The sequence below is a fragment of the Bacillus rossius genome, chromosome 1 (genome assembly GCF_032445375.1).
Source record: "Bacillus rossius redtenbacheri isolate Brsri chromosome 1, Brsri_v3, whole genome shotgun sequence".
In the NCBI taxonomy this organism is placed as follows: Eukaryota; Metazoa; Arthropoda; class Insecta; order Phasmatodea; family Bacillidae; genus Bacillus; species Bacillus rossius.
Genome location: NC_086330.1, coordinates 12,725,083 through 12,746,161, shown reverse-complemented (window position 1 = coordinate 12,746,161; position 21,079 = coordinate 12,725,083). Strand labels below are relative to the sequence as shown.

General features: G+C 41.9%; 1 protein-coding gene across 1 annotated transcript in view; it reads right to left on the bottom strand.

The window, feature by feature from the left end:
• LOC134532297 (1-phosphatidylinositol 4,5-bisphosphate phosphodiesterase epsilon-1-like) overlaps positions 1-21,079 on the bottom strand; it is a 191,924-nt gene that overhangs the window by 80,638 nt on the left and 90,207 nt on the right. The window contains 1 exon segment of the mRNA XM_063368719.1: positions 1,828-1,977. Within this exon segment, the coding sequence (XP_063224789.1) occupies positions 1,828-1,977 (150 nt within the window).

Sequence of the window (21,079 nt, the reverse complement as noted above, 5' to 3'; positions counted from 1 at the left end):
AGCTCCGAAACCAATCGTCTACTGTCAACCAATGAATGAGTTGTGGATCCTATATTATTTTTTTTGATGTGATAACATCTTATAAATCGATAAACGCCGGCTGCACGCACGAAAAAAGTATGACTCATTGTCACGTTCTGCCTGAGCCGAGCGTGCGAGAACCGGCCAACCACCGTGCGAGGAAATCTTCTATAATATCAAACAGGTTAATGCGGGCTATTTAAAAGCATCATATTAAAATTTTTTATTTTTCGTCTAATTTCATCATTTCAAATTAACAATTTATTGACATTGATTTGATTTCAGTTTATTTCTATAACTAATTGTTCGCGATCATTTTGAACAAATAAATTATTTAAATTAAATTTGCAAAAGCTGTAAATAATATTTGAAAATTAAAAAGTATGCCATTTTTCATCAATGTTTTCTTATGACGTTATCACGTAAAATTATCGCCCGTAAACCGACTTTGCAGACAACGGCCCCCCCTTTTTTTTTCGAGCAAGTGTACCCCTGTTTGAGAATTCAATAAAAATATTTACCTTTTCACATTTTTTTTTGTATTGCAGTTGGTAAAATATTACACGAACTTTTGCCAGGAAAATTCTCGATATTGCGTTTTTCGTAAAGGACTGCTTATACTCTCAACGCTCAACAGACTTGTGTAGAAGAGCTGTCGTCCTGGAGTACTTTGCCAGCCCGTTTAGGTTCAATGGGGAAAGGCCTCAAGCGAAACAAGTTCAGACTGTGTGTAACCGCACGCAAATGTTAAACATGTTTACGTGAAGTAGTTCAGGGTACCCTGTAAGCACGGGCCTAAGTCTTTACCCGAAAAAAAAAAGTTGCTGAGAAAAATGAACAGCTATCGCGGTCCAAGAAATGACTTGTATCTTGGAAGCGCGGGTCACAGAAGGCTCGGGAGTGAAAGAGAGAGAGAGAGAGAAATAGATCTCCTCTCCTTCTCCTCAGCTACATCCTCAAAAACGTAAACGGCCTTGGGAAACATTTGAGACCATAAGTCGTGTATATTTAAAAAAAAAAATCGATTGTCTGTAAACTCGGTTTACGGACGATAGTTTAACGTGACAACGTCATAAAAAACATTGATGAAATTATTGCATACTGTTATGAATAAAATGGAATAATTTTTATTGAATAATCACTATTTTGTATGGATACAAAGAAGGAGTGAAATGAAATGTACAATTTAATTGATAAATTTACTTTTATTTGCACTCATTAATTCAAAAATGTTTATTACTTTAACGAACAGATTATTTTAACTATAACTTTTATACATGTTTTCTATTTAACTTCTTCCAATCTGTGTTATTCTGTTAAGGATAGGACGATGATAGGAAAAGTAGGAAACGAATGGGAGTGTTTCAAGGATGATGTGAAGGAAAATGGCTTACCCAACACCAAGATGCAGCCAAAAATAATATATTTGCACCACGGACTCTGCAGCAATGCTAGGAGGAACGGGTGAGGAAAGAGCAATGAAAATGTTATATTTAAATGCATGAAAACAGAATTACGCCACGGACTCGGTCGCAATGCTGGGAGGTTCAGGTTAGCAAAGAGCAATATAAAATGAGCGTAACGGGACAATGTGCGTAACGGGACACTTTTTCGTGTGTGCAGCCGGCGTTCATCGATTTATTAGACGTTGACCCGTGAAAAATGTTTTGTCTTGATGACCTGCAGACTAAGTTGGTCGGTCGACTTCAGACTCATTAGTTGATATCGGTTTGTTGTTCTTCAGGACGTGTGCAACGAGAAGGTGTGTGAAACGTGGTGCAGCGGCAGGTAGGAGCGTGGACTCACCTTCTTCTTGGTCTTGCTGCGGAGTAGCTCCTTCACCTGGTAGACCTTGCAGCCGTACGCCGGCAGCCGCCTGCACGTCTGGATGTACAGCTTCTTGAGCTGCAGCTCCGAGTCGTACACCGACGTGTGGAACAGCTTGCGCTTCTGCTCCTGCGCACAGCACGGCCACACTCTACACTCTACACTCTATACTCTAGACTCTACACTCTAGACTCTACACTCTAGACTCTACACTCTACCCTCTACCCTTCTGCTCCTGCGCACAGCACCAGCGACACTCTACACTCTACACTCTACACTCTAACCTCTACCCTTCTGTTCCTGCGGACAGCACCGGCGACACTCTACACTCTAAACTATACACTATACACTATACACTCTGCGCTCTGCACTCTGCACTCGCCCGCAGTTGGCGCTGGTCCACTATATTGCCTTCTGGTGAATTGTCGTCTCTGAGACATGGGATTTCGGTTCGTCAGCCATTATCTCTAGCCAATTCCTTGTTTTTAAAACACTAAGTCCACATTCTGGAAAGTCAGGTAATTTACTTGAAATTCTGAAAAAGTCGCAGAAATTACCATGTAAAATTATTTAAGAAGTAAATGTCATGTACTCGCGTCTGCCATCAAAGACTGTAAAATATATTATTTTTAAAGGTTTTTTTAGTCCATAGGGAAATAGTCACACACTCTATATAATTGCATATGCAAGGTTGTTTTTATACCAGGTAAGCTATGGGTAGGGACCGGAAAAATTCGCGGATTAAATGACCTATAGGATAGCCTCCATTATCCTCTGCATTTCTCAAGTAAACACGCGCGTTAATTGGGTACTAAATTGTGAGGCGTCTCCACTGGGTAGCTTGTGATTCGACGGTTCTTTGGTCGATAGTCTCTCATTGGTCCAGAGAGTTCCAGTTAAACTGCGAGCCAATAGCAGAACCAGCAGAAATGTACACAAGTTTGAATTTCAGCCTATCATGAAATGAATCCGCGAATTTTTCCGGTCTCTAGCTATGGGTAGGGACACCTGTATTTCGCGAATACATTTCGTGTCTAGGTACATCGCAAAACACCGTAGTTTTTTCTTGTAGTTATTGGCTGTGGTCAGCGAGAGGTGTTTTCCCGCACTTGACGGGACCAATGGGAATGTGGATACCGTACTGCTGCACGCACACGATTCGCCATTACTCTAAGAAAAAGCTACAGTGTTTTGTGACATACCTTGACAAGAAATGTATTCGCGAAATACAGGTGTCGCTAGCTATGGGTATGGATGAGACTGGATTATCTTTATTCTTTTTTTTATAAAATTTCAAAGCAGGTAAATCGGTCAGGGAATGTCAGGGAAATTGTATAACAGATTTGTGTGGACACGATGCAATGCGTGGCTCGTTGGGTCATTTTGAACCTAAACCCGTCAATTGTGCATCCTCCGTTAGGTTGTTATTGGCAGTTTCTTTCGCCAGCCTCGTTGACTTTGACGTCGTGAGGAGTTCAGGCGGTGCGAAGCCACGCCTCTCGCCTGACCCGGGACTCGAACCCACAACCCCTCGCGCCGGGACCCGGCGTGCAACCGATCGTGCTACTGAGGTGTTTCTTCACTGAGCCGCAGAGGTCGGACGCAAGTCTCAGGAAACTCTGTCCATTCCCGGGTGTTAGTTTCACAATTCGCTGTTTCATTTTGCTTTAGGCTGGAATACAAATGCGTTAATTTTTTTTTGACTGCTTCAGTAGTGAGCCTCAGGACTTTAAGCCAATGAACAACCCGCAACGAAAGAAGTATCGAATCACAAGCCTCCCAGTTAACAGTTCTCACGAGTCAGTAGACAATGTGTAGGTGTAATTTTTCTAAGTGCATACGGGATCATGCATGGAATCTATCCTACAATGAAATTTTTTCTGTACTTTTACAAAATATTACTTTAGAAACCGGATGTAAGTTTGTACAACGCACTGCTATGGTTTTTTTTTCATATATGAAATACTTTTTTTTGGGGGGAAAAAGGACTGAAGTTTTTTGACCCGCTTACGAAAATCGGCGCATAATTAAAAATTTTATTAATTTTTTTAAACAATGAAAAATATGATCTAATATTCAACAATACGACTATTCATTGTTTTATTATTCTTATATTTATGCCCAGTTAATATTGTCAATCTATTCAGGGAACAGTTTACAAATAACTTTAATTGATGTAGGTATAGGGACAGCACAAAACATAAATTCACCGGGCAAGAATCCGAACCCAGTGTTACAGCATCACTGTTTTTCAGGCGATGCAAATGTACAAATGGACAAATATCTGTAACTTCACTTGATTATTGCACTTCAAAAAAGCTTTGTACGGCGCGGTGTACGACAGAGCAAAGCCCGCCTCTTCCATTGTCTGAAGTTCTCCCCCCTTCATTGTCTGAAGGTCTCCCTCCTTCATTGTATGAAGGTCTTCCTCTTCCATTGTCTGAAGGTCTGCCTCTTCCATTGTCTGAAGGTCTGCCTCTTCCTTTGTCTGAAGGTCTGCCTCCCTCATTGTCTGAAGGTCTGCCTCCTTCATTGTCTGAAGTCTGCCTCCTTCATTGCCTAAAGGTCTGCCTCCTTCATTGCCTGAAGGTCTGCCTCCTTCATTGTCTGAAGGTTTGCCTCCTTCATTGCCTGAAGGCCTGCCTCCTTCATTGTCTGAAGGTCTCCCTCCTTCATTGCCTGAAGGTCTGCCTCCTTCATTGTCTGAAGTCTGCCTCCTTCATTATCTGAAGTCTGCCTCCTTCATTGTCTGAAGGTCTGCCTCCTTCATTGTCTGAAGTCTGCCTCCTTCATTGCCTGAAGGTCTGCCTCCTTCATTGCCTGAAGGTCTGCCTCCTTCATTACCTGAAGGTCTGCCTCCTTCATTGTCTGAAGGTCTGCCTCCTTCATTGTCTGAAGGTCTGCCTCCTTCATTGTCTGAAGTCTGCCTCCTTCATTGTCTGAAGGTCTCCCTCCTTCATTGCCTGAAGGTCTGCCTCCTTCATTGTCTGAAGGTCTGCCTCCTTCATTGTCTGAAGTCTGCCTCCTTCATTGCCTGAAGGTCTGCCTCCTTCATTGCCTGAAGGTCTGCCTCCTTCATTGTCTGAAGGTCTTCCTCCTTCATTGCCTGAAGGTCTGCCTCCCTCATTGTCTGAAGGTCTGCCTCCCTCATTGTCTGAAGGTCTGCCTCCTTCATTGTCTGAAGTCTGCCTCCTTCATTGCCTGAAGGTCTGCCTCCTTCATTGCCTGAAGGTCTGTCTCCTTCATTGTCTGAAGTCTGCCTCCTTCATTGCCTGAAGGTCTGCCTCCTTCATTGTCTGAAGGTCTCCCTCCTTCATTGCCTGAAGGTCTGCCTCCTTCATTGTCTGAAGGTCTGCCTCCTTCATTGTCTAAAGTCTGCCTCCTTCATTGCCTGAAGGTCTGCCTCCTTCATTGCCTGAAGGTCTGCCTCCTTCATTGTCTGAAGGTCTGCCTCCTTCATTGTCTGAAGTCTGCCGCCTTCATTGCCTGAAGGTCTGCCTCCTTCATTGTCTGAAGGTCTGCCTCATTCATTGCCTGAAGGTCTGCCTCCTTCATTGCCTGAAGGTCTGCCTCCTTCATTGTCTGAAGTCTGCCTCCTTCATTGCCTGAAGGTCTGCCTCCTTCATTGTCTGAAGGTCTCCCTCCTTCATTGTCTGAAGGTCTGCCTCCTTCATTGTTTGAAGGTCTGCCTCCTTCATTGTCTGAAGTCTGCCTCCTTCATTGTCTGAAGTCTGCCTCCTTCATTGCCTGAAGGTCTGCCTCCTTCATTGTCTGAAGGTCTTCCTCCTTCATTGTCTGAAGGTCTGCCTCCTTCATTGTCTGAAGGTCTGCTCCTTCATTTTCTGAAGTCTGCCTCCTTCATTGCCTGAAGGTCTGCCTCCTTCATTGTCTGAAGGTCTGCAGTATGCCAGATCTGTGAAACTGAGGTCTGCTGTGGCAGCACCTCAAGCGTCCGGAGTTCATGCCATCGCCAAATCAAATGGCGAGATTTCACGCTCGCTCACTGAGAATAACTTTATGTAAGCTTTTGGACATACGCCATTGCTAAAGCACATGTATGTATGTAGAAGAAAACTACAAAAAACACAAAAGACAAAAACACAAATTAAGCAAAAAATTGCTGTTGTCAACAAGATATAAAGACCACATAATATTCCATAACAGGAATATGGTCAACAAGCAAAGAAAAACAAAGAAAATGGGCTAACAACCAAAAAGAAACCCCAAATGATGACAACACAAAAATATTGAACCCAAAAAATTCAGCACAACAGTTGAAACGAGACAAAAACACAGCAAAACGAAAAGACGAAACAAACACAATAGTTTCCCAAAAAACAGAAGAGAACGAAAAAAATCCCACAAATGATGACAGAACAAAAATATTGAACCCAATAATACTCTCACCTAAGACGTGTCGCAAGTGAGAGTACGCATTTAGAAAAGACATAGGCTAATGGAACCCCAGATGCAAGAGTCCAACTCGCACTTGTTCGGTTTATTCTCTCAAAACTGTCTCCCAAAAAAAATAATTGTTTCTTGTGCTGATCACAAACCCACCAAAGGAAGAAAGCATACAACATTACTCTACAAAATCTAAATCCAATCCGTCGACGATAGGCAACCTAAAAGTATATTTTATATTATGAGAGAAAGTAACTCCAAAACTAAACACTTTTTTATTGTTATATGCAAACAGTAAATGTTTAACAAATTAAAAGCAATTTTCGAAGCTTCAAAGAAAACAGATATGCTTGTAGGAGTTCCAACAACAGTTCCTCATAACTCGAGCGAATGCACGATGGAAATCGCTTTCACTTCTTTCCCAGCTGGTAACCCCTCTACAACCTGACCTGGGGTACTCACAAGAGATGAGAGTTTAAGAAGAAATTGCATCTTGAAGTGTTCTCAAGAGGCCTCGCAATATGACAATGCTCTCCTTTCTTTTTCTGGAGGCTGCCTCGTCGTTCGTGATCTGTCACGACGGGTCCAATACGCAGAGAAGGAAGATAGCAAAACAGAAATTAAGGCAACAGAAACATGATATTGTAACTTGAATTTACGAATTAATATATGGCAGAGAATCATGAAATAAACTTAAGCTGTATCCATGCAATATGTGTAGCACTAGGGATCTTTGGGATCTAAGGACGATATTAAAACATCCTTGTTATTACAAGGATCAACGCCTTTTGGGCGCTTCTACTGACGTGTGTTGTGTTTAGAAATGCGATGATATTTCTTGTTTTCGATTTCTGAAGTTATACTTCTAATGCGACTTCCAACAAGGTTGCGTTAAACGTTTAACGCTACCATCGAGAATAAAGCTACCATGGAAAATTATTTGCATGCAATTAAAAACTATTTTTTAATGATGCCAAATAAGTATAACTTCTCACGCGTGTACCTAAGTACACGCACCCATTTTTATTCTTAATTGTAATATTAAGATATTTATATGACCAAGTTAAAAATGTTTTAGAATTCTGGAAAAATGAAAGTGAAAGTTAGTTAGTTAAAAAAAATAGTTACCGATCTCAATTATGATAAACCGGATAAACTTTTATGTATAACAGTTAGGAGTTTCTTAATTATTATATAGGGTTGCTGCAGTTAGTATAATATGATATTGAAAAATACAGACGTATTGTGATACAAAATCGAGGGGAAAAATTCCCGAGAAAAATACTTGAAATGATATAGGCTACACGTTCAACTAAAACCGCGCTTTCACAAATAATTGTGATTCATAAAGCTATTTTAAATTATGTGTTCTCACAGAGCATAATAGGTACTAATTGTAGATTCTTGTGCAATAATTTAAAAGGAAGGGTAGGCCTACATTAAATAAAAATTATGAAAACATAATATTTTGCAACTATAAGTTTTCAAATAATGTTTACGCTTTTTTTTTATTTGCAACCAAAGAGCCTACCTCAGCAAGTGAGCTATGCACCAAGCTGCTTCGAAATTTACGAGAACCACGCTTCTCAGACAGCTCTTTAAATAACAACTGAATGATATTTTAAATATTTCGTTGATGTACATTCGTGTTGTAGTTATTTAAAACACACAATAAGTTTCTATTCAGTGTTCAGTGCATCACTTTTCTCCATTTTCCCCCCCTTCCTCACGTGTGGCCAAGCCGTAGCTACGCCCACTGCAGGGCCGGCGGCAGTGCCAGGCAATACAACATTAGAAAAATAAATAGTTCATTTGTTTTTTTTTGTCATTGCAGTTTTTGTAAAAAAAATATTGGCGCCAAAAAATTGGTTGTCTGTAAAGTCGGTTTACGGACGATAGTTTAACGTGACAACGTCTTAACAAAACATTGATGAAATGATTGCATACTTTTATGAATAAAATTGAATCATTTTTATTGAATTATCACTATTTTGTATGGATACAAAGAAGGAGTGAAATGAAATCTACAATTTAGTTCATAAATTTACTTTTATTTGCACTCATTAATTCAAATAGGTTTATTACTTTAACGAAGAGATTATTTTAACTATAACTTTTACACATGTTTGCTATTTAACTTCTTCCAATCTGTGTTATTCTGTTAACGATAGGACGATGATAGGAAAAGTAGGAAACGAATGGGAGTGTTTCAAGTTTAATGTGCCTCGAAAAAGTCAAATCGATGGTTGTTCTAATCGAGTGGAAGAGAGATAGATTCGGCGCAAACGTACAATGAGCGTAACGGGACACAGCATAACGCGACAATGTGCGTAACGGGACACTTTTTCGTGCGTGCAACCAGCGTTCATCGATTTATTAGACGTCACGTAAAAAAAAACACGTATTTCACGGAAAAAAGTTCAAATGGCATGCTGTATTTTTTTTTTTCAAATATGTTTCTCGTTGCTCGAGAACGATGACTATTCAAACTTGTAATACGTTGTAAGGGAAATGAAGGCCTGTGAGACGTAGCGAAGACGCGGTAAACGACAAGGGTAACGCTCGGAAACAGGGAGATAAGGAGAGATAAAAAAAAGGGGGTGAGGCCGTGTCCCATCCGAGGGGAAATGAGAGCGCGCAGCACCTGGAGGGGGGGGGGGGGGTTTAAGAGGGAATAGAAGAGGGGGGAGTGGAGCGAGGGGGGTTTCGGGTTCGCGGAGACTTCAATAACAGGCAGAGATGCGCGGGCTCCGAGTTCAGACGGCGCGAGAGGACACAGCACCAGCGCCCTTTAGCACCCTGTATCAGCTGCCATACGAGCAGGGGAGGGAGGCCAGGGATATTGGCTCGGCTGCGAACGACCCGTAAAAACATAACAAACGACGGCCTGAACAGTCGATAAGCGAAGGCCACGTCTGTCCGGCTTGAACCCACCCCCGCGTCACCGCGCCGCCGGCCCAAGTAGTTCACAGTCGACCCGCTAGGTAGCGCCACTGAAGCTAGCTGGTTCTTTTAGGAATTCATACGGAGCTTAATACCTATCATTAAAAAAATTTGAAATGTTTATGCAAAAATTAAATGCATGAATTAAATAATAAACAGTCGTAAAAATTATTTAATATTATTGCTTCATATAATTTTGATTTTTTTTTTTTTTACAATAACATCTTACCACCTGATCACTTCTATAATAATGTGGACGAGTGTTCAATCACTCGCCAGTGCTGTTTTTTCATGTTGTTCATGTTGCAAATAAATTTATATTACGAAACTCGGACACGAGATTTAAAGCAGAATTCTTTGAAATAATGTCCCGCGTGATATAAATATACGGAATAATAAAATATTCACATAAAAAAAAATTCTAGACGCCAATCACACACTTACTTTCAGCGCCCGCCGCTAGAATTCGCTGCCTGAATCGTAAACGAGCTTGCCACCATCACCCGCAGTATTTTAGAAACAGGATGAAGTTTGGAATAGGTCGGAACTGGAACTTTTTTGACGTGACAACGTCTAATAAATCGATGAACGCCGGCTGCACACACAAAAAGTGTCCCGTTACGCACATTGTTCGGTTACACTGTGTCCCGTTACGCTCATTGTTCCGTTACGCTGTGTCCCATTACGCTCATTGTACGCTTGCGCCGCACCGACAGAAGTGAAAACTTAAAACTTTGTTTATAAATGTGTAATATGAAATAATATCTACGTCAAATGTACGTAAGAAAATGAATCTGATTACTAGTATAATTTAGAGTATTTATTCTTTTATTATTAAAAAAAGTAGCATCTGTCGGCGTGTGCAGTAATAATAGGTTATGTTTGATATTTTAATTACAGTTTATTTATATGAAAATGTGTTCATAATTATATTTAAACGAAAAGGTAATGTGGTTTTCATTGCTTATTACAACAACAATTTCGGCAATAAAGGTTAATTATTCTTGCATTTTATAATATGATTACTAGTATAATTTCAAATATTTATTATTTTATTATTGAAATAAAATGATTCAATTTTATTCATAAAGTATGCAATCATTTCATCAATGTTTTGTTATGACGTTGTCACGTTAAACTATCGTCCGTAAACCGACTTTACAGACATCCAATTTTTTTTATGGGTACTTACAAGTCGCCATTCGTCTTGCAAAATATTAAAAATACTTCATCCTCTCTCCCCCCTCCCCCCCCCTAAACACGCGGGCGGTGTCGTGTGCAGACGTATCTGCCGCGCGCGCCCGAGACAAGCCCTTGTTTGTTCTCGTCGCATCGCCAGCCTGCCGCGCCTCGGGCCTTCATCAGTCGCAGCTCGTCGCTCGTCGCTCGTCGCCCGTCGCCCGGCGGCGACAAGCCCGGCACGCACTGTGCCCCGCAACAGGCATTCACAACCCGCCTACCTCGGCGAGTTCATTGTACTCGCTCCACGCGTTTTCACGCGAATACGTCTTTAGAATTGCTTCCATAGTGGGAGGCGGGGACGCACCACAACGCCGAAATACCACAATGCCGAAACGCCAAATTGATCACAACGCCGATAGCTAGGAAACTGCTGTGTAGGCCTACCACAACGCCGAATTACCACTACGCCGAAATACACTAACGCCGAAAAATGTCATTGCAGGACTGCCACAAAGGTTAGATTAGGTTAGATTAGACTATGTTAGGTTAGACTAGGTTAGGTTAGACTAGGTTAGGTTAGACTAGGTTAGGTTAGACTAGGTTAGGTTAGGCTAGGTTAGATTAGGCTAGGCTAGGATAGGCTAGGTTAAGTTAGGTGAGGTTTTATTACACTAGGTTAGGTTAGGTTAGGTAAGGTTAGGTTTGATTGTGGTATTTCGGCGTTAAGGTACATTTAAGAAACACACGCAAATTCATTCAGTTGTTATTTCGGCGTTGTGGTACACTGCAGTGTTCTGGCTGTCGGCGTTGTGGTCAATTTGGCATTTCGGCCATAGGCGTGCGCACGGTAGGTGCCACAGGTGCCTTGGCACCACCATTAGGGTTAACGTTATTTTGTTTTTTACAAGCAGAAATAATACATACTTACAAAAAACCGTATTATTTCCAAAAAAAAAATGTTTTTCAATCGTATTGAGTTACAGATATGTGCTCATAACACTATCAGTATATCAATTATCAATCGAACCAACTACCTATACACCCGGAAACAAGCCAGGTGCAATTACTTGTGTTGTACACGCGGGCCGCGGCTACGAAACTTCTGAAATGTAAATACTTCTCCTAGTTCTCCTCGAATTACATAGAATGCGCGCTCGGTGTCCGCTGTTCACTCCACTCGGCAGGCGCACGGATTAGTAGCCGCCGTCCGCCAGGTAGCACTACTGTGTAGTGTTTACTCTTACTGCTTACTCATGAGTTTACTGTTCTAATGAGTACACGAGTACAGCCTGTGTTTGTTACGTGGATCACTCATTAATTAATTATCATTTTATTTTCACTAGTTGACAGTTGTTATGGTTCGTTAATTGCTGTATATATATATATATATGTCTGTATGATGTATAAATGGTTGATTAAAATTAAAAAGCCGGATCCCGAAAAGGATTACTCGATGACTTATATGCAGTCGCCGACAAAACATTTTTGTTGTATTCCAAAAGTAAAAACTTTTGCCCACTCTTATTTGTGTATTTTTATTATTTTAATATTTTAAACATTTGAGGTATGTTACAAAAACTCCCTTGATTTGTTGATTTTAAAACTTAACATTTGAGAATGTTTTTTTCTAGCATTTATTTGGCGTCTTCAGAAAACATGTAAGTACGGTTTTTCAAAGCCACCAGCATGAATTCCGTGTAAACAATTTGTACAATTTACTTTATGGCTCAACAAAGCTTAAAACTGTAAATAGTTTAGTAGTTTTCTTGGCGATTAAAACGTTCAAAGCCATAATTTGTCATAAAAAAATGTTAAAATTTTTACATCTGTGTATTTAATGTTTTTGTTCGGAAACACCTTAAATAGCACCATTTTGGACTTTCAAATCCAAATTTTTCCGGGGGAGGACCCCCCCAACCCCCCACTTTAGGCTCGGGTCCGTGAATGATATGGCTGTTGTGTAATCTGGCACCACCACTACTGAAGTCCTGCGCACGCCTATGATTTCGGCGTTGTGGTAACGACCCGTGGGAGGCAATTTAAAAAAAGAATGATAACAAAATCGGAGGATACAGTTTGGTGTTGCAGCTACATGTCTATCATATCCATCAAAAATTTATTTACACCGCTGGATAGCTAAAGGATCAAAGAATTAAGTGAGGACTGTGACGCATCGCGCGCGGTGGAGGGGGAAGCCCCGCCATTTTGAGGTCATTTTGCTGCGTTCCGAGATTTACATTTAGTATGACTTTTGACTCGGAGAAGCTAAGACGTTCGTTTGAAATTGAATCGTCAGATCTCGTCAAAAACTATCGATTGCATATATAAAAAAACATTAGTGTAAAATAGTTAGTGAATATACATGGTGTTAAAAGATATATATAAAAAACATGATTATAACATACATAAAATAGCGTACTTTGTATTTTGTATATAAAATATTACCTGTTACGTACACGTATTCACGTACAACACACGACCGTGTCCATGATACCTTATTTTTGTAAATGAAAACGGAAATTTTCACGTAAAATTACAGATATTTGTATATTTGCGCATTTACACGAAAACAATTGTACCACTAAAATTAAGCGTTCGCAGTAATCTGGGTTCGAATTCTTACCCACTTATCCCAGTACCTACATTAGTTTAAGTTATTTGTAAACCGTTCCCTCAATAGCTTTCCAGTATTAACTGCGCGCATTAATAAGCAAAAAATAATGTCTAAGTACTAGAGTCTTTACTATATTTTCCATGGATTAAAATATTATTTTTTAATATAGCATAAATAAAAATAAAATAAAAATATGGGACAATTTTTTTTTGAAAGAAATACTCAGTATTATCTAGATAAAAAGATATTTCATAACCATAGCCACGTGTTGTACAAAGCTACAATATCTTTCTTGTAGTATTACAAGCTATCACTTGGCAACTGGTTTCTAAAGAATCTTTTGTTAAAGTACGGAAAAAATTTTTTTTTCTGTGTTTTCATTTACCCGCAAGGCCGTCTATTATTTTTTTTTATTTCCTAACTAAAACTAAGTGTATTTTGGAGGGGTCCGGGTTAGGGAGGGACCTAGGTGCGTCTCAGGCCGAAGCCTATACGCCTAGTCATGCTGGGATTAGCCATGCAAGGAGAGGGTCGCATGCATCATGTGCTAGGAGGGGATTGGCCAGCCATGGCAGCGATTGGCGCCATGACTAACTCCCCTCACTCTTAAATCTAGACTATAACTAGAGATAGGTTGGGCCCAGGTAAAACCTGCATAGACACAGGGAAAACCCTGGGCACATTCATGCGGGATGCAAATTGGCATGCATTACGTGTAGGAATTTACAGGAGACAGAGGATGGTCTGGATGAAGTGTTGGACAGAGTAGAAAAGAGTCTACCATGCGGGGGTTGGGCACTTGGACTCGTGGTCCGCTTTTCCAGTTTTCCAGTACTGGATTTAGTGACCAGGGACGCAAGCGCCCCTGGTGGTGAGTGGTTGCACTGACCACTCACTCCGCCGCCAGTCAGCACCTAAAAAACTAAGAAACTAAAACAGAAAAAAATAAATGACTTACAAACTAGGCATTTCGTTACGAAATATGCAAACTCCCAACTCAGGGATGGACGTGCAGTGCTTAAGATAAAACTAAAATAATAACTATTAATATTATTATTATTTTTTATTTTTTTTTAGATTTTTTTATTATTATTTTAGAAATATATATTTTTGATGTCTATTACTAAGTATCTAGGACTTATTACTAATTTACAAATCTCTAATATCTACTACTATACTACTAGTTAAATATAGAGGAACTGTCGGTGTATAAAGTTACAGGTGTATTAAGTCAAGACCTATTCGCATTCTGGCATTTGTTGCAAGCTTGTAATTCAAAATCCCATGTATTTCAGAAACACAACCGGCACTGGAGGTGAAGCCTGCCAGGCGGGCCATGCCCATCGTGCATAGGGAGTCAGCCCTAACACAACAGGCAGTGAGCCGGGAGCCGAACCTACACCTGCGTGCTTCGGACCATTTTTAATTAGCTAATTATTCATTAATGTCTATAATTTAAGTTTCAACTCGCGGGAGACTGATTGGCCGATCGCTCAGCCAGCCACAGCACACTACGGAGGTCTGTGAGCCAAGATTGAATTTGGCATTTTATATTTTCCATGCAACTCTGGATCTTGTTCGCCCAGTGATGAAATATATGGGTTTCTGCTTATGGCACATTTATCATAGAATTTTTGCGCAGTTCGGAAATAATAATGTTTTAAAAGTTCGAGTTTGAGCTCTCTGTGCATAGCCCTTACGGGGCAATACACAGGCGCATCTGTCGCAATACAAATACTCTTATTCTGAATTCTCTGTAGCTTGATTAAGTGAGATTCCGCTGCTGTTGCCCACACCGGCGCTGCATACGTGATTATTGGTTTTATTAGTGCGTTATAAATTATTATTCCGTTTTTAACAGAGCTACCTAAACGTCTGCTCATGACGGGGTAGAGGGCCATGAGCCTAGTGAAAGCTGTTTTTCTTTTCGCCTCTATGTGATCGCGCCATAGTAGTTTTCTATCCATGTGCACGCCTAAATATTTAACAACATTTTTGTGAGGAATTTGCTCATTGAAAAGTGTTAGTCGTGGTCTATCTTCGAGTGGCGGGAGATGTTTACGCGTAAAAACTATAGCTTCTGATTTAGTAGGGTTTACCTTAATTCGCCATTTTGTGCACCACTGTTCTATTGAATTTAACGCGGTTTGCAATCTGTCTGCTGCGAGTTCTAGAATACTAGATCTGCTAAACAATACCGTATCGTCCGCGTAGCAGCCAAACTGAACTGCTCGGTGTGCGGGCTTAGGCATATCATGGATATAAATATTGAATAAAACCGGCCCCAAAATGCTGCCTTGTGGGACTCCTACTTTAATTATTTTTAAATCGGACTGTGCTCCTTCTGTCGTGACTCTAAACGATCGATTTTCTAAATACGAGGCCAGTAATTTAATATAACAATCGGGGAAGACAGTTTTATATAATTTATAAATTAAGCCTTCATGAAGTACTCTATCAAAGGCTTTTTCTATGTCCAAAAACGCTGCGAGATTATAGCTATTCTGATTGAACGCAGTTATTATTTGTTCTGTCAAACGGACCAGTTGATGCGTTGTTGAATGCGCGCTGCGGAAACCAAATTGTTCGTCCGGCAGTACGTTATTTTCTTTAATGTGAGCATTTAGTCGCTGCAGAATTATGCATTCGGCTACTTTTGACAATGTACTCAGCAGACTAATGGGCCTATAATTTTGGGGCAGTGTCTTATCTTTTCCGGATTTATGAAAAACTATCACATTCGCTTCTTTCCACTGCAATGGAAAATACTGTAGTTTAAGTATTCCATTTATTAATTGAGCTAGGTACCTATTCCAAAATTTCGTCGGGCAGTTTCTTAAGGACTACTGCCTGAATGCCATCATTTCCCGGTGCCTTACGTGGTTTCATACGCCTGATAGCCTGTTTAACTTCCTGAGATTGAGTTAAGTAAGGTTTTGAAGTTAAAGGCTGATTAAGTTTGATTGTAAGGTCTCTGTATATTCCGGCATTAAATTGCGGGTCACAGGGTTCGATATTAGGTTAAAAGGCTAATTCAAGGGTATTCGCGAAGGCTTGTGCCTTGTCTGTCGGTGTAAAGCGAACCCAGTGCGAGTTTGTAGCGGAGGTATTTTATCTATCTTATGAAGGAATCGCTTTGTCATACTCCAGGTGCTACCATCTTGCACCTGTAGCTGAGAGACTTTCGTCTCCCATTGGCTGCTCCTCCATAGAGTTATTTCATCGGAAATTATTTTCTGTAATTCATTAATTCTCGCTTTAATGTCGCGCTGCCTACGTCGAGTATATTCGCGCCTTAATCTATTTTTCTGAGAAATTAAATCCCTAATATACACCGGCAGTACATCTTGCTTAAATCTAACCACCTTTTCTGGGATGCACGAGTTAATTGCAGTTTGAATTTTAACTGTAAGTTCAGTGACTGCTGATTCGATGTTATCTTTCGTTTCGAAGTTGGCAGCATCGGCTGCAGGCAAATTATCGACTAAATACGTCTGAAAGCCTCTCCAGTCGGCTTTCTTGTAGTCTTTAATTTTTCTCGGCGGACTGATGTCAGTGTCCACGTCATCGAATAGTATATGTACTGGAAAGTGGTCAGACGACATTTCGTGAAAAACTCTGAGTTCGAATCCCGTTTGAACTCTCTTATTCATGCAATATCTAAAATATCGGGGTTGTGCCTTAGTACTCCGCTATCATGAGTGGGCTCTGAGGGAGCATGTACTTGATAATTTTTGTTAGACTCGTGTCTTTGCAGCAGTAGGCCATTGGCTGTATTGCTCCGACAGTTCCAGTCTTTATGCTTGGCATTAATATCGCCGACTGCTAGAAATGTGGGAGCTGAGCCATATAAGATGTCCAGCTCGTTTTCAGTTAGTGACCTCCCCGGTGGTGCATACATCGAAATAAGCACTATTTGTTGTTTATTGACTTTAAAAGTAATTGCAACAGCTTCTAATTTATTAAATTCAGGTAAATGAAATTCACTATGTTGTATACTTCTGTGGATTAGTAGGGCAACCCCTCCACTTCTGGTATCGCGGTCGCGCCTATAAATAGTGTAATTTAAGATAGTTAGACGATCTGTTGGAATTAAGTGTGTTTCGTTTATCGCCGCGATTCTAATATTATGTTTAATTAAATGATCGGTAAATTCGATTATTTTATTTCTAATTCCTCGTGCATTCCAGTAAAGGATGGTACTTAATCTACTGTCTACGGGGGTAGTATTAATGGCAGAACCTAAATTAAGGGTGTGCGGCATTAAAGCTGGCCGCTAATGCTGTCACGAAGCCCGTGGTGGCTTTTATTTTGTCCTCTATTGACTTGGACGGATTACACCAAATAGCCATTAAAATGCACATTGGTTCCAGGACGTGTGCAAGGTTAGGGTCCTGTGCAATGGCATCCGATTGGCCTACGAGCTTCAGAAATTCACTCGCGCCCATCGCTGGATTCTCCAAGGGTTTTAGCTGCGGTGAAGCAGTTGGCAATTCTGTTGGTGAGTCTGTCTGCAACGGGCTGGCTTGTTGTTGCGCGACTTTCTTGGAATCACTGGGGGGAGGGGTGGAGTTGGGTGGCGCCTTAGTACCTGGCTGATCCGTCACCTGACCTTGCGCCCGGCCTTTACCGTTTTTGTGCCCCGAATGGTGTTTCTTCGGGGGCCTCTGGGGCAGGGGCTGGCCTCTAGGTCTGGGTGGGTTTGCCAAGACAGGGTACTCCAGTTCATGTCTATCGCTCAACACTGAATATTGGTTAGGGCTCTGCCATTGCGGGGGGGGGGGCGGGGTAGCTCGGGGCTCGCCACGGCTGCCTTGGGGGCTGGGGGCAGTAGCCTGAGGGGCCGGCTTGTTGTGGGGGCGGGCGGACTTGAGCCGCGGCTGTTGCTCGCTTGTTTTCGCGCAATGCGCGTTTGGACTGCAGCTCTCTGTCTTTCCGCTCCTGTTGCGGGAGGTGACGCCAGTTCTCCCTCTTGTAGGCCATGCAGCCTCTGTAATTGGCGCAATGCGGGCCTTCACATCGCGCGCACTTTGCCTTCGTCCTGTCACCTCCCTGGGGGCAAACCTCGGTTTTGTGCCCTTGGCTGCACCATCGGCACACAGGGGAGGCTCTGCAGCCTTTTGCGGGGTGGCCAAACCTCTGACAGTTGCCACATTGGAGGGGGCCTTTGGGGTGTCGATAGTCCTCAGCACGAATGCTGAGGCCTCCGAATGACTTCAGGTCGTAAATCCTTTCTGGATTTACGGCCTTCGGGAGCTCTACGACTAACTTATTTATAGGCTGCCTTGTCTGCCTGTTGTACAGAAACCAGAAGTTCTGCACTGGAAGACCCATTGCGGTGAACTCGGCCTGAATGAATTGTTTGTCGGTGCTGCTATGCACTCGACAAAACACAAACTTGTTCGGGATCTCGTCCCGTTGCAGCAGCACAGAGTGTTGCACTCCGGCCTGCTCCAGTGCACGCACTGCCCTGTGGTACTCCTCCACAGTGGCAGTGTGAATCATGAGCTGGTCATGGCCGCGACTGACGCACGACCAGCGCTCCTGCAGTGCTGCATCCAGCACTGTTTTAATGGCCGGGTAGCTGTGGCCAGAATCCACGAATACATACAGGGGTTTCACCTGCATTTTCTTTGCCTGAGGGGCAGGGTTTGGCGGGGCAGGGCTCGAACCTGCGGACGTGTTGGCGGCCGTTTGATTGGCCGAGTTGTTTGCCCTTCTGACGGGCTGCTTGCGAAGTCGCTCGGCCTGCTGCCTGGCGATCGCGGGGTTCGTCAGTGGGGGGCGCAGTCTTTCGTCCTTTCCTCCCGTTTTTTGTTTTTTTGAGACGACTGTTGTAAAGCTGTCGTCGCTAGACATTTCAGTTTCGTCGTCGCTCGGCAGGGGCACATCGATGCACTCCTGCATCACCTGCTCGTCGCTTAACTGATCAGTCATGTCGCTAGTTACACCCTACAACGTACTAACACCCACTGACCACGCACCCGGCATTAAGCCGGGTTGTGGCTAGGCTGTAGGGATAGCTACAACCCGGGTTGTTTTGCACGCTTACACTTCTTAGAAAAACCTGGGAATACCACCTGGCCTGTGCGCGAGTAAACAGGCTGTTCCTGGAATCTCGCAGCTCCGCTTGACGCGTCCGTCCTCGGCCAAGGCTCGAAGCGAACTCAAGGCCGTCTATCTTTCCGGGAAGCCTACGATTCACGCCGAGTATTCGACATGCCCGAAGATTACCGAATACCTGCCTTCGGGTGACTTCGGAATTCTTTTGTTTAGCTATGTAGCTAACCTATCCTAACCAATCATCCTAATTTTAAAGAATATTAAATGGACCTAACCTTTCATAACCCACTGTCCACACAACCTAACCCAACTGACCATTTTCATTCTCTATATCACATATTTGCAATACATAAACCTAACCTAATCATTTGTTAAAATTGTGAACTATTAGATCACAATGTCAGAAAAACCTTGTCAAAAAGTAGTTTTTATTATTATTATTTTCCCTTTTATAAAAATTACTCACCTTAATAATTACAAATTTATTATTTTGAAGAACAAACATAAATGGTGTTTTATTTCTTTTTTCATTCATACATAACTTTCCAGTATATGTAACACTCACATTGACTAGATATTCTCATTGGTAGCATTGGAGAAGTTAGCATTGACATTTCCCGGCATTTAAAACATACGTTTTTTCACCTACAAAAAAAAAAAAGAATTCCGAAGACACCCGAAGGCAGGTATTCTGTAATGTTCGGGCATGTCGAATACTCGGCGTGAATCGTAGGCTTCCCGTCTGTGTTTCCCTTCCTTGCTGAATGCCCGCTCGGGAGTCGACGCGGGGACTCGGGCTACGGCGGCCCCCGGAGCGGACTGCTCATCAGGGACTCTTCCGAAATTATTTCCTCCTCGCGGCGGACTGGCGCGACCGCCGCGCATGCGCGGGACCACCCGTCACGTGACACTCATCTCCTCCCCTGCGGTCAGCGAACGGGAAGCATTCTTTTTACAGACTAGAGAACCAAACGTCCGATCGTGCATGTTCATTTTTTTTTTTTTGGTTCATTGTAAATAAATATAGCGGTGTTGATAAAATAATACTAATGGTCAATTAGGTTAGGTTAGCTACATTATAAATACATTTTAAACATTGTGGAAGGTTGATTTGGTTAGGATAGCTACGTTAAAGATACGGAATAAAAGCATGAACTTCGGGGAACTTCGGGTTTTGGATCTCTCGTCTGTGGAAAGAAGGCTTCCCCGTCAGCGAACACCGCACCACGATTTATAATGGTTTTTTGCGGACACACGCCGTTGCTGGCTACGTCGTGTGTCGTCGAGAAACTTCAATAACGGGCAGAGAACCCGCCTGAAACAGCCAACGTCAAAAAGTTAAATCATAGAATCCCTGGAAGAAATAAGTCGGAAAAAGTGTTTAAAGTTTTGATGTTTGATAAAAAAAGAATATTTGCCCTAGGCATAGAATTGTAAGGAATCACGCATGTTAAATCGGAAAATGCATAGTGCGTCTAGGGAAACCCATCAGAATAATAAATAAATAAAAAATCGTTTGTCAGAAATACTCAAGCGCATCAAATTAAAGTAAGGAGGGTTAATTTATAGCTGAAAAAAAGTATGCATCTGACGATTTTTTCTAGCCGTCAGATTAAGAATTCCCCTCCAAATAATCGTCAGATTTTAGGCTAGAACGACTGGGACATCAAGCTGAACCGTCTGTATAAAAATCTGATACGCTCGAGTATTTCCAAATGGCGATTTTTTTGTTTTGCATTTTCAAAAAATTTCCTACGTTCTTGCGTCACTTATGAATCGTCAGTCTTTTAATTGGGTGCATTTTTAGGATTCACTCAACATCAACTCTGAACATCTGACGTGGTCGAATTATTTTTTTTTTTCTCTCAATTTTCCACCCTTCTGGATTTGCCACCCCCACCACGCAAGCCGGCAGATAAGTATATTTTTGATATAAGAGATACGTTTGAGCACCTAAACTATCAATATCTGACACGCTCAAGTATTTATATGCAATGATTTATTTTTAAATGTTTGAAAACCTGT